Source organism: Oryzias melastigma, linkage group LG8 (genome assembly GCF_002922805.2).
Source record: "Oryzias melastigma strain HK-1 linkage group LG8, ASM292280v2, whole genome shotgun sequence".
Taxonomy (NCBI): domain Eukaryota; kingdom Metazoa; phylum Chordata; class Actinopteri; order Beloniformes; family Adrianichthyidae; genus Oryzias; species Oryzias melastigma.
In genome coordinates, this window is record NC_050519.1 from 24469242 (window position 1) to 24482808 (window position 13567).

General features: G+C 40.7%; 1 protein-coding gene across 1 annotated transcript; it reads right to left on the bottom strand.

Moving 5' to 3' along the window:
* Positions 1-1632: 1632 nt before the first annotated feature.
* On the bottom strand, positions 1633-11650 carry LOC112145888 (guanine nucleotide-binding protein G(I)/G(S)/G(O) subunit gamma-10). The gene is made up of 2 exons (XM_024271366.2): positions 11449-11650; positions 1633-2320 (listed from the first exon to the last, which is right to left on the bottom strand). The coding sequence occupies exons 1-2, from the start codon at positions 11539-11541 to the stop codon at positions 2195-2197; spliced, it is 219 nt and encodes a 72-aa protein (XP_024127134.1). The 5' UTR covers positions 11542-11650; the 3' UTR covers positions 1633-2194.
* Positions 11651-13567: the final 1917 nt, after the last annotated feature.

The following is a 13567-nucleotide window of genomic DNA, read 5'->3' on the forward strand; positions in this document are numbered from 1 at the left end:
TGTATGAATCATCTTACAGATAAATACTCTCAAACACAAAAGCATAGCAGGAAATAATCCTGGTCTGTATTTCACCAACAGGAAGTTTATAAGCAGACCTCTAAAGTATAACAGATTCATTTGTTGACCGGTTATGACTGTTAGAGTCTCTCAAAACTCAAAATAAAAGAGATGAATAATACAAAAAAAACTGAGTATTTTAAGAATAAAATCATCTTTTATAAAAGACTTATAAAAGCCAAAGCAACCAAAGTGATGCACAAGTAAAATATATCAAAAGAAGATAAAAGAGTAACAGCAAAAGAAAATAACAATACCTCCTGATTCTGTTTACTGGTGTTTACAGGGGAGTTTCTAAAATGACTGATCATTGAGGGATCTGACCTCACAGAGAAGGAGTCCACAAAGGTTTGGATCGGCAGCTGAAAAGGCTCCATCTCCCCAGGGTCAGTGGGTCCTAGGGCCCACTGAAATCATTGAATCTTCAGGTCCCAGGGCTCGTCTAGGAGGAGTTCATAAAGATAAAAAGCTGCCTGACCAGTCAAGCATCTGGAAACACAAGTATTCTGAATCCTGGACCATCTGGAGACGGCAGAGCGGAGGCTGCTCCATCCTTACCACCAGAGACTCTTACAGTAGTCCAGTCTGGAGAAAATGGAGGCACGATTCTCTCATTCAAAGGCATTTTAAGGGAGATATGACCCGACCTTGATGATTAACCTCGAGTCATAAAAAATAGACTCGACTACTGAATAGGATTCCCACAATTTGTCAACTAATTGACTTTTAAAATACTCAACAGCTAATTTAATAGTCAATTAGTCGTTACTTTATATTATATGGAGTCAGAGTGTAGTAATGTTGAAAGTTATGACATTCTTCTGGATTTATGGACCATTTTGGGATTTATTAAGGTTTTTTTTAATCCAATTTGGAGATTAGCCAATACTTCAGCTGTATGCTAGTTGTTTTGGCTAACTTTTCTTTTGCAGATATTTTGGGCTTCATTGATTTTAGCTATTAGCTTCAACAAATTCAGCTATTAGCTTCAGTGATTTCAGGAATCACTTCCAGTATTTTCAGCACTAGCATCTTCAGCAGCCAAATTCAGCTTCCAGCATTCACACTAGGATTATCACAGGTGATCCTATATATCTAGTTTGTAGCTAGTTTAAAGCTAATGGTGGTTAAGATGTGTGCTTTACATCCAGTTTGCATATGACCTTATTTGTCGACCATTAAAATAACCGTTTGTGGCAGCACTAGTACTGAACTGACCTGTTTGTCAGATGTCAAAATTTACCCCAAGATTCCTAATAATTTGAGTGTTGGAAGGGTGGAGGAGGTCAACACCACAACCTGTCAGTTTATACGAACACTAAAACCTCTGCTTAGTTTCCGTTTAGACAGAGGAAGTTCAGCTCAAGCCGGGATTTAATGTCTTCTAGGCGTTTCTCAAGACACTCAGCTCTACCAGGTAGGTCGAGACGTCATCTGGGTAGCAGTGGAAAGACATTTGAAACTGGACCCAGTGGCAGCGGGGGAAGCGAAAATAAAAGAGGGCCTGAAACAGACCCCTGGGGTACACCATATTTAGTGTTTATCAGAGAAAAATGAACAGAGAATAGAGGATAGTGTGGCATCACTTTAATTTGTGTTGCATTTTGGCAGTGTGCTGCAAAGACAGACAAAATATGTGATGATAATATACAGGGACATCTATGATGATTCCTGATGCATTTCAAGAAACACAAACCACCACTTCCTTCTAAGGTCAAACCAGGTTTAGTTCTGGCATCAGATAAAGCTCTGGTTACATTTGACAACATTTTCAAAGTTGAAATCCTTTATCAAAACACTTGTTACTTTTGTTGTTTGTTTTTTGCTTCAACAAACTTTGTTAAAAAATTGCAGAACAGCTGATGTGGATCCAGAAGAAAATGTTAAGCCTCAATCATTGTCGTGATTTAAATCCTACTGACGTTAAAGATGCTCAGCAAATGAAATAAACTTTATGTGACTGACATTCAGTGGGATGCTGGTCTTTCAGTCCGGTAATCTGCAGCGGGGGGGCTGTGCAGCAGCAGAGTTAGTACACAGGATGGACACGAGTATGCATGATGCTCCACAAACACACAGCATGCTAGCTTCTCTCGGGATGGAAAGGAGCGCGTGAGAGGACAGTGCTGCAGCGTCAGAGCAGGACACATGACTTGGGAGGTCTGAATGGATTGTCGCTGGAGGGCACCCCCATCAGCAGCGGGTCTTTGTGAGCGTTCTGCAAACAGAAGTTCTTCAGTTCTGTGGCAGCCTGAGAAACCTGCAAACACACAAAGAAAAAGAGAGAATTTTCCACTGTAAACAATTAGCACCAAATGCACCAAAGCAGCTTTAGTTTGGTAAACGTCGAGGTCTTCATGGGGACAAATAAAAAAGGGAAAGTTTATAAGGAGGTTTTATGTATTTGGTGCTGGGCACTGCAGAAGGAGTTCAAATTTGTCATTGGTGACCTAAAAGCAGTGTATCCACAACGACTGACTGTACATGAGAACTGGACTGAGTGAATATGACCTCACTCAGAAAATGAAAGTCAAACTGAAGTCAAATGAAGTCAATTCCGTCGCCATTTTTTGTAATATGGCCACCAACATGTTGAACCCAAATGATGTCAGTAAGACGCTTTGACTGTACAAGAGAACTGGACTGAGCAAGTGTGACATCACCCATAGAAAATGCCTTACTTTTGATTCCAGCAAAATTAAGCTAATTCTGGCACAATTTTTCCATGGTATGGACGTCGCCATGTTGGAACCAGACGACAGTGGTTGGTCCGAGTCGGTCTGAGTCACGCTTCTATGGCAACTACTGTCACCAATCAGAAGTAAGCTTGTTGGGAGTCCACACCCCTCCCACTGAAAGCAGCTCAGGAGAATCTGTCAGTCAAACATTCGAAGTGAGGGCCAGCACGCACCACAGGCTTTATTGAGGCATCTGATTGGTCGGTTTATAGCGCAAATAACTTACAATAAGAAAAAAAGAGGATTATCAAGATGCTAAAAAAAAAGCTATTAAAGCAAGAATGTTTATTCAGACCAATAGAATAACTGAGTAACAGCTGTTTATTTCTCTATATCAGTCTATGGGATTTTGGCTTCCTGGAATACCAGGAGGAGCGCCACTCAGTCCAGTGCTCAGATTCAGTCAATGGTGTGCATACAGCATTTGCCCTCGGGACGCAGGAATCTGATGCCCAGGAAAACGATAGCGTTGAATGCTTTATCCCACACAGACCTACGTGACCCTTCTCCTTACTCCCCTCTGACACACTGACCTCAAAAGGCTGCGGTGCCGTGTGCATGGAGGCACTCTCCATTTCTAAACTTTCAATGTAGATTTCCTCTGTGTATTCTAGACTGTAAGCATTTTTATTCCTTCATTTCCTCAGTAAAGTGGAGCACAACAGACATACTTAGATGTTCACGTGAAATAGTAACAAAGATATAGATGGTAACATCAGGATGGTGCCAAAGTAACGGTGAAGATTAGAAAATCAGAATCACATTGTGTTGACAGGTCTGAGCTCAGGACGGCTCCATTCAAACATGACTAACGCAGACGTGCAGACAGGTGCAGCTCAGGTAAATGCACTCAAACCATTCATCTAGCTCAGAGGTGTCAGACTACAGGCCTCGAGGGCCGGCATTCTGCTGGGTTCTCTGAAACCTGGCCCTACTTGCTGCTCATTACCTGGATCAGGTGTGTTTTGACAATGAAAAGCTACAATGGCAGGTAAGCTGAAGAACACGTAGGACAGCGGCCCTCTCGGCCTGGAGTTTGACACCTGTGAGACTCTAGCTCATGAAGAACAGGAAGTGTGTATGGAGAGAAAAGAGTTCCATCCCATTTGTGTAATTCCTGATTTGTAACTCATATAATACCTTTTGTGCTTGACTGTGTATACCTACATATGTCTATGCACATGTACAAAAATTACTAAATTTTAAAAAGCAAAATAAAATTTACACACGCACAACTTTAAATTACAACATAGTGGCTCAGATAAGAATGAGCAGTGGAGCTGCAGCAGAAGTTCTGCTGAACTTCACAGCTATAGATTCTAGTTCAGAGACCTGATGGATCAGAGTGATGTGAGTAATGTAGTAGTGATTAGCAGTGAAATAGACATTTACTTGAGAAAACTTGAGCTGCAGTGCTGACTGTCATGTAAATAAAGCCTGTTAGCCTCATTCATCCCATCATCACACTGGAATGTTTCTGGAAAGAACTGGTTTGTTTTTGAAGCATCTGTTCAGGTTTATGAACAGTTTAAATTCTAGATTTAGAAATCGTGTAATCACACTTTTGGAAACGTATTAGTTAAAGGACATTCATTCTATTTTTACTTATATTGAAAAATATTCAGACAATATTGAGTGTTCCATTAAAAACAAATATTTCGTAATTTACCAAAAGAAAAGCAGCATGAATTTCTGGATAAAAGCAACTTGTGCATGAGATACAGTTGCTGTTTTTATGCTGTGATCATTAAAAAAAAATTAATTTTACCATTTTTTACACTGACAGACATTAAAATTCAGGTAGATTCAATTCAAGTCATACTCTAAAAATGAAGAGAAAATTGTTCAGGTACAGTCTTGAGAAATATCGCGATACATATCGTATCGTGAGACGTGTATCGGGATACGTGTCATATCGCCAGACTATTACCAATACACACCCCTAATTAAAAATAACTACACATACAAATCTTTAAAAATTACGCAGCAATCACCTTATACACACACACAGCAACACACCCACCCACACAATCGCTCACGCACACACACACACACACACACACCCAATCGCCCACACAATCGCTCACACACACACACACACCCCCACACACACACTAACAGGTGTGCACAGCGAGTCAGATTGAACTCTTTTCTCTCCGTAGTACAAAGTACTTTGGTAGAAATAATTTGAATAAATAATAATTAAAATAATTAGGGTTTGAATAATCCACATCAGGATAGTTTGAGCCTCGTGCTGTGTGAGCGGAGATCCTTCATTGGTGTCTCTCACTCAACAACAGTGTTCAGGAAGAATCTGCTGCATCACTACATCAGAGGGAGAAGTCTTTCTCTTGTAAGCAATTCCTGAACTCATGATGCTGGAAGGAAAACAGAAGAAAGGATTTTCTAAATAGCTGAATATATATTTGAAAAAATCAATAGTTATCACAAGATAACCTTTTTCTAAAAAAAATAATTGGATGTGAAAGTTGTGATAAACTCAGAGGGAAAGGAGAGAAGTTCTGAGAGTGCAGAAATGCTGCTACAGCAACGTCTGAGCCAAGAATAGCCAAGAATTTATGATTTCCTTCCTGTCCCAGTCCAAACACTGGCCCAGTCAGGGGGGCACCAGGGTAAAGCTGGATTCTATTTGGACTGGTCTGGACATGGTTCTGATGTCCTCCTCCAGCTGACTGCATTGGTGGTGCCGCTGTGACAGGCGAGCCAGAACCATCACCAAGAACCAAACCAGCTCCCTAACAGTCTGTCGCTGCTCCTGCTCCGTTTGCTGTGCTCATCACGGTGGTCATCAGGCCGCCACGTCCACCGCTGTCCAGTTCCAGAACCACAAACAAGCTATGATGACAGTTCAGTCACGCTTAGTGACAAAATAAATATTTTCACCTCAGTTCATAAAATATTTAGTCCAGCGTCTGGACCGAGTCCTGAAGCTCGCATGTGGTGTGTATTCAGACTGCTGTCTCGCAGACTTTTCTGTTCTGAACCAAAGCTTGTGAACAAAACCATGTGACATAAGATCTCTTCAGTCATTGGCCGGGAATTATGAGGGCGGGGCAAAGCAACAAAAGAAAGAACAATAGAAGTCCTTCACTGTGCAGTCCTTGTCAGAATAGTTCATTCACTCAAACTTTATATCAAGGTCGGGTACAACAGGTTTTACTGCTTTGGTACAGTGGAGCCATGCTGCAAGACGGGTACTGAGGAGACGACTGAGAAGGTGATGAGGTTCTCGGATAATTCTCTGATTTATGACAGTCTCAGGAAAACAGCGTGTTGTGTTTAATGAGCCTGCACTCATTTGAATGAACTGCTGGGTATTATCGTTGCTCCACGCTTCTCCACGGCTCATTGGTTTCTCCTTTCCTACTCTGCATCACATGACCACCAGCTACGGTGGCTGTTTTGGTTCAGTTTAGAGCTGCCACAATTAGTCGACGACCAATAGACTCTTTTCTCTGTGACGTCAGTGAGTAGTTACTTCTGGCGTTCACATTTAGAATGGCAAAGATGAAAGCTGAACGCTGTTTGACACAATTTTACATAAATAATAAACGGTAACCTTATCATTCATCCATTCATTTTCCTGATTGCTTCTTCCCTTCCGGGGTCGCGGGGTGCTGGAGCCTATCCCGGCTACTGATGGGCGAAGGCGGGGTTCACCCTGGACAGGTCTCCAGTCTGTCACAGGGCCTCAATCACACACACATTCACTCTCACATTCACACCTAGGGGCAATTTAGAGTCACCAATTAACCTATGAAGCATGTTTTTGGACGGTGGGAGGAAGCCGGAGTCCCCGGTGAAAACCCACGCATGCACGGGGAGAACATGCAAACTCCACACAGAAAGGTCCCAGCCGGGATTCGAACCGGGGCCTTCTCGCTGTGAGGCAAGAGCGCTAACCACTGCGCCACCGTGCAGCCCGTAACCTTATTAATTTAGACAAAAGAATGTACAATATTTATTTCATGGATGTCCTGCTGAACTGTATTTTCATTTCCTGTCTTAGATCATTCACAAATCTAAATACAAATTTGAATAATCCTTCAATATTTGATGTTTTATTGAAAGTATCAACCTTTCATTTGAGCAGATATTCTATCAGGTTCTATTTTGGCTGATGTTATTTGCACATATTTTAATATGATCAGCTCAGAAACTGATAGAAATTCTGGTTGTCCACATTTAAGACAAAGACAAAGACGCACATCTCTGCATTATGTACACATTTTAATCTCTTCCAAGGATAAATGTACTTGTTGTTTTACAGGATATTTTAGGCATAACTGTAAAAACAGGAATGGTTTGATTCAGTGAAAATGTTCAGAGCAGCTATTGAGCCACGAAGCTTCAGCTTTCAAAATAAGAGCGGCCAAGTAGAAAAAAAATCCTCTCCAGGTGAATGTATTTTAGAACATTACATGGAAATAGTCAGTTTCATATTTTTGGCAACAGTTTTAAATTAATTTGATCATTTATTTTCCTGGCGATCAGACACAGTTATGACCAAAATCAAAGAGGAGTGATGTTAGAACCACGGCTGAGCTAACAGCAGCTCACTGACCGCAGGAGAAAACATTACAACAGGAATAAGTTTGACTTTAATCTCAGACACACTGGAATTGTTTGACTTTTGATCTGTTTACAGGATTATGTGAGAACGGACAGTTAGGAAACTCTGAACTGGTGAGAAAAGATCTTCTGCAGCTCCACATCTCATAGACAAAGCTAATGCTGGTGTTAGCATTAGCACAGATTAAAAGAATAAAATCATAATTATCTTCATAATTAAACAAGCAGCAGTCAGTGAAGTTCTTGTAACCTTTGTCTAACTTTAACCGGGTTGTCAGAGAGAAATAATCCACGACTGGTTTAATATCATCCAGAGGAATTTGTGGATCAGCTGATCTGCTGTTCTGATTGCAGACAGGATTACTGATATTTATACTTTGATTTATGAATGATCTCAGAGGAGGAAACTAATACAACCAGGTAGGTCATTTATTCAATAAATATTGTACACATTTCAATTACAATTGGTTAGATTACCTTTTATTATTCAGGTAAATTGCTTTAAACAGCGTTCAGCTGTTAGCTACGTTCTAAACCGTAGACACCAGAAGCGACTCTGCACCTGAACGGCGATGTGTGATGAGAAAAGGGTCTATAGACTATTGAAATAGTCGACGACTAATTTAATAGTCTATTAGTCATTTATGTAGTTTTGTTAATTATTTTACCTCAAAACTACGGTGCACTCTTTCTAATGCCACATCTGCCATTGTCTTTGACACACATGCGCAGTAGTGCTAATCCGTGTCAGTCGTGATGTCACAGCGAGTTACAGAAAGACTCAGGTACCAGAACAACTGTGGAGAGAAAATAGACTCACTCCAATTTGTGCGTGTACAATTCAGGATTTGTGCATAACTTTGGATTTATGTGTGCGCAATTCTTGATTCTGTGCATGCGTATTTCTTGAAAAATGGTGTCTGATGTATGAACACCTAAAGAGGAACCACGTGGTGACTGAGTATGATGATGAAGAGGGACCATTGTATAGGTAAGCTAAGCTAAGATAACATTAGCGCAAACAGAGAGCAAAAAAAGCTAAAAAAGACGATCCTCTATAATGGTAAAAATGAGGGGCCACACTGTTAAGGCTAGCTAAATGTTTCTGTGCATCCCTGCAACCTCTACCCATAGACTGTATATAAAATAACTGGACAGCGCAAGCCCCCCTACTTCCGTGTTCCATATAGGAAGTACCACTGGGTTCCAAAAAGGCCAAAGTCCCATTGACTTACATTGAGAAACAGACAGTTATTTCACAGTCATTTTATATCTTAGAATAATCATTCTTCCTCTGCTGCTTTCTGATTAACTTCTTTTTTCTAATCCTAATTTTTTTTAAAGATTTTTTTACATTATCACAAGTTATTAGATCTATAAATTGACCAATCAGATGGCTCAATAAGCGTTTGTAGGTCTGACGTTGAACGTCTGGGGGGTTTGATTGACAGATGACGGGTAGCCAATGGGAGCAGACTTCATCAATGGGTCCGTGAAGACCTTTTAACACCTACTTTACAATTCAACAATGTACCAATCATTGTCCTACTGTTGTTTTCCTCAATGGAATGTACCGATGCAGCAGTTTAAAACAACAAGAGGAGCATGCTGTCGACATTTTTAGATGAGGATTTACTCTGTAGAAATAGATTTCACTCTGAGGTTATGTGCTTTGGACTTTTTTGTTTGTTTAACGTTCATTTTTCTTTATTTCACTGTTTTGGTTGTAGCTTATAAATTATAAGTTGCATATATGCGCATAAAATCTACCAAAGTTTAATCTTCGCTGCACTTTTCCAGCTTCAGCCTGAATTAGACGCAGCCGTCTGAGGAGCGCGAGACAAACTTGAAAGGACCTGGTCGTATTTTCAAACAGAAAAAAGATCCAGCTGTTCACTTGTTAGGATGGTTATTTATTTTAAATACCGCTGAATGCCCTATTATATTCACAATAAACTCACTCCTGATTGGCGACAGTACTTCCTGTAGATTCCATGACTCAGCTATGACTCAGACCAATCGCTGGAGATTGTTTGCGAATGGCGATATCCGTTTCAGGAAGTGACGGTGAAAGTGGCGGCCTACTTTCCCGAGGAGAGGAAGAAATGCATTTCCAATGGGGGACCTCATGGGTCGAGAAGTCCAGTATTTTTACAGTCAATGCCTCTACCCCATCAGAAACAAAAACAGAAACAACAAAAGGAGAGAAGCTGCATGGTTCATTAAAGGTTTAATAAACTATCGTATTAATTGTCTATTTTTAGAGTTAGTTTAAAGCTAATGATGGTTAAGATGTGTCCTTTACATCCAGTTTACTCATGACCTGATTAGTCCACTAATCAGAAAAAATAATCGGTGATTATTAAAATTAAAATAATCGGTCGACTATTAAAATAATCGTTTGCTGCAGCTGCTAGTCTCCTTCAAAATCAATAAAAGACCATAAACACTGGAGCTCCGGTATTAAAGGGTTAAAAGCTACATGTTATAAATGAATGTCACAAAACATATATTCATGGTATTTTCCCCAACAATAAGGTGGGACTTGCCGGGTTTTGGTCAGTAAAAACTGGACCAAACGTATGGAGCTAAATTGGGGCCGATGTTATTTGAAACCCAAATAAAACAAATTGAAAAAAATATTTGTGTTTGACCAAGAAAAAAGATGTAAAAGTTCAAAACTTTTTGCTATTCTAAAATAATCTTAAGTATTTTCAGATTTAAATTCTGTGTTTTAGGTTTCAACAGTTCAAATTCAAAACTTTGTTTCAGTTTTTAAATAGTTACCTTTTATTAGGCATTTAAAAAAAACACTACACGACTACACACAGCAACCCCGCGACCCCGAAAGGGAAGAAGCGGTCAGGAAGATGGATGGATGGATGGATGGGATTTGAACCCGAATGAGTCCTTACAGCTGCACCACTGTTGATCTCTATATTTCATGTTGGTCCGTAGGAGATACCTGGAGCTCCAATAGTGATCATGCCATTTTATCCAAGCAAAGGACGTTTTCTTTTCTTTCAATAATCAAAAGTATTGGCCGAATATTTCCATTAAAAGGTTTTTTTGTTTTTTTCTAACCTAAATCACACTTGAGTCCAGGTGGAGTAGCCCGAGGTTGAATATTCTTTCTTCTGCAGGTTCCAGTGGCCTTCCCACTAGCATGATTGAGGTAATGCTGTATATCTAGTTCATAGTATGTTAAAAAGTTATGGTTTTAAAGTTTTAAAATGTAGTTTTAAATGTTTCTCCTGTTCGGCCCTCGACCCTCAGGTGTGTTTGGATTTTGGCCCTTCGTGGGATTGACTTTGACACTCCTGGTTACATGAAACTTCAGCTGGCAGAGCAGGAGCCAGCTGTGGCTCCAGGATGGAGTGGAACCGCTCTGAGACCGTGAATCCATGTGGACAGAATCTTTGCTTTTGAGATGTTTCTGATCTTCTGCACCAGATTTCCCGGATATACTGCAGCCTTGTCATCCTTATTTGACCAGTTTTGTAACTTTAACTGTCAGATATTTGAAGAGGTTTCTCTGTTTTCCTCTATTCTGGAAACAGCTTTTCTTCCAGCTGCTGCTTCATAGTCTTCTTTATCTGTGAAATCTGCTGACCGGCTGAAACTTGTGACCCTTTTTTTCTGGAAAGTCGTTCCTGCAGGGACACACACTTGGAACTGGTTTGACTCCTGTTCTAAAATAAGCAGCCGCCCAGTCACACAGCAGTACAGTCAACAAAGCGCTCAGTGTGCTGCTGCAACAGCCGCAGCTCTGTCTGGGAACACACGGAAATAACACTAAAAGCCTTTCAAATCCCACAGGCATGAAATGTAAATAAGAGCAGTCTCATGACCGCTCCCGCGCCTCTCTTTGCTTCAACTTTTGTTTTGAAGAAACTCAACTTCGGTTTTCGGGAAAGGTTTTAGTTGCCTTAAAAACTTCAACGTGAATTTGGAAGTTTTCAGTAAACTCGGGGCTTCCCTTCCGCGCAGGCGCTCGCGGAGGCGCGGCTCCGGAGCGGCGAGCGGCAAAGTTCGGCTCCCGGTTCCGAGGTCTCACCTTGATCCTCCGGACGCTGGCCTCCAGACGGAGCTGCTTCACTGCCTTCTGGGCGATGACGAGGCTGCTGTTGGCGGCGCTGTTGTTCGACATGACCGGGCTCAAATGAAGGCGGCAGAGGCCGAACGCGCACTTATACGGAGGCACGCGCGCGGTCTGAGCTGCGGGAGAGCGCCCCTTCCGGTGCGAAATTTCACAATAAAACCCCAGGCTTCAGTCACAGCGGCGACTCCCCTGAGGTAAGACCTTTAACTGAGGGGAGCCGGCCCACATCCGCTTCTCCACAGTCCCACGTTCACAAAAGCTTTTCAAAAGTTTTGATTCTAAACGAGGAAAAACGTAAAATACTTAATCCAACCTTTCTGGATGTCTGACTTTCAGCTAAACAAGAAAAAGATGTTTTCTTTTTTGGGGGGGATCAAGGCCCACCCTTCATCTTGGATTCATGTTTTTTTGTTATTGTAGTTGATAACAAAATGACAAAAAATATTTTTATGGAGAGTAAAATGTTAAAAGATATTTAAGGTTTAAGTTGATTTACTTTGGAATAATATTCCTAAGTTTTTATTATTTATTATTATTTTAAAAAGCTGCAGTTTTAAATTAAACAAAATAATTTTACGGTGTTCAATAAATGTTTATCCTGCTCGACCCGCGACCTAAGGTGTGTTTTGGATTTTGGTTCCCTGTACGGTTGAGTTTGACCCCCTGTGATAAACTATTGAACCAAATGAAAGTGACTCCACTTCAAATCATTGAAGCTTTCACTAAGCAGAGAAGAATATGAAAGATCAGGTAATTTGTCACGAATCTACTCAAAGTAAAAGTCTGGAGTGACAAGATTACTCTTACTCTTATTATTTTATAAAGGTATTTCAGAGTTTGGATCACCTGTGAGCAGGTGAAGACTGTCATTGAGCCTCACTGCTGTGAGAGTGGACTTCTGCTCAGACACAAATACCAGGAACGGCAACAACATTTCTAACGGTTTGTCTGTAACACCCACATCAAATACAAATGTATTTTTCAAAGTAATGTCAAACTCTTGACGTGGTAATAGGTGTTGTGTGTGCAGTAATCTATTTATTTGTTTGTGTGTACATAACCACACAAAGGTGGACAAGCACGTCCTCTGATGGACTGACAAACTCTCCACCCTGCCCTCAATAGACAGTTGCTGGATGGATTTCATTGACGAGCTGCTTTGCTCCTTCTGAATCTACTGGAATTATCATGTTGACGGTGGAAAAGTTACAGTATGTTAAAGATTTTGTGTTTTTGATTGTGGTATGTACGGTAAATGAGTAATGCACATACTGCTGCTGCTCTTTGGGGTTTCCCCTTTTCAACAGTCAGAACCAGGAATCACAATGAAGGAATTTGTCAGGAACTTCATTCAAAAAATGAGTAGAAATGCCACAATGAAATTTTTAGTCGCGACAGAAAAAAAAATCCCTCTTATGTTTTTAAGCCCTTCCCTGACTTTGATGGCCGTGAGGCTGCAGGAAGTGCTAGATTTTGTTGCTATTTTCCAAAGTGTTTCCACACATTGGACTGGGTGATGGTTGATCAGATTTTGCTCAATCATGTGTGTTGTCTGCTGTGATAGCTGTTTTAACCTTCGAGTAAAATAAATCTACCACGTCTCAATCCAAATGCTATTTTCCTGCATCGATTACTGATTTATTTCATTTTTAAACCATTTTTTGACTTTTACTGTTAATGAGTTTTCTAAATGCAAGTGGTTCAGAAAGGAGAAATTCGTTGTGGTTATTGAGATCTCACTCTCTGTTCCTACAGCAGATGGCAGTAATGTACCATGAATGTTAGACATCAACCTTCAATAAAGTCTCTGTGCTATCCGAGGCATGTTACGTTGGGAGAGGAGTCATCTGAAACCCACAAGACAACATCGTGACCTTTCTTTTTCAATGGTTTTTGATTTTTACTGTTGTCCATGCCAGACAATGAAATCCTGTCCCTCTTCGTTCACCTTTGTCGTAGGAGGATAACATGTCAATGTAAGGATGGGGTCATGTGGACCTTCAAGGGTTAAAAGAATCTCCTGCTTCTCACCCTTTTGTCCAGCTTTCTAGATGCACCGTTGGACTTGAAATGA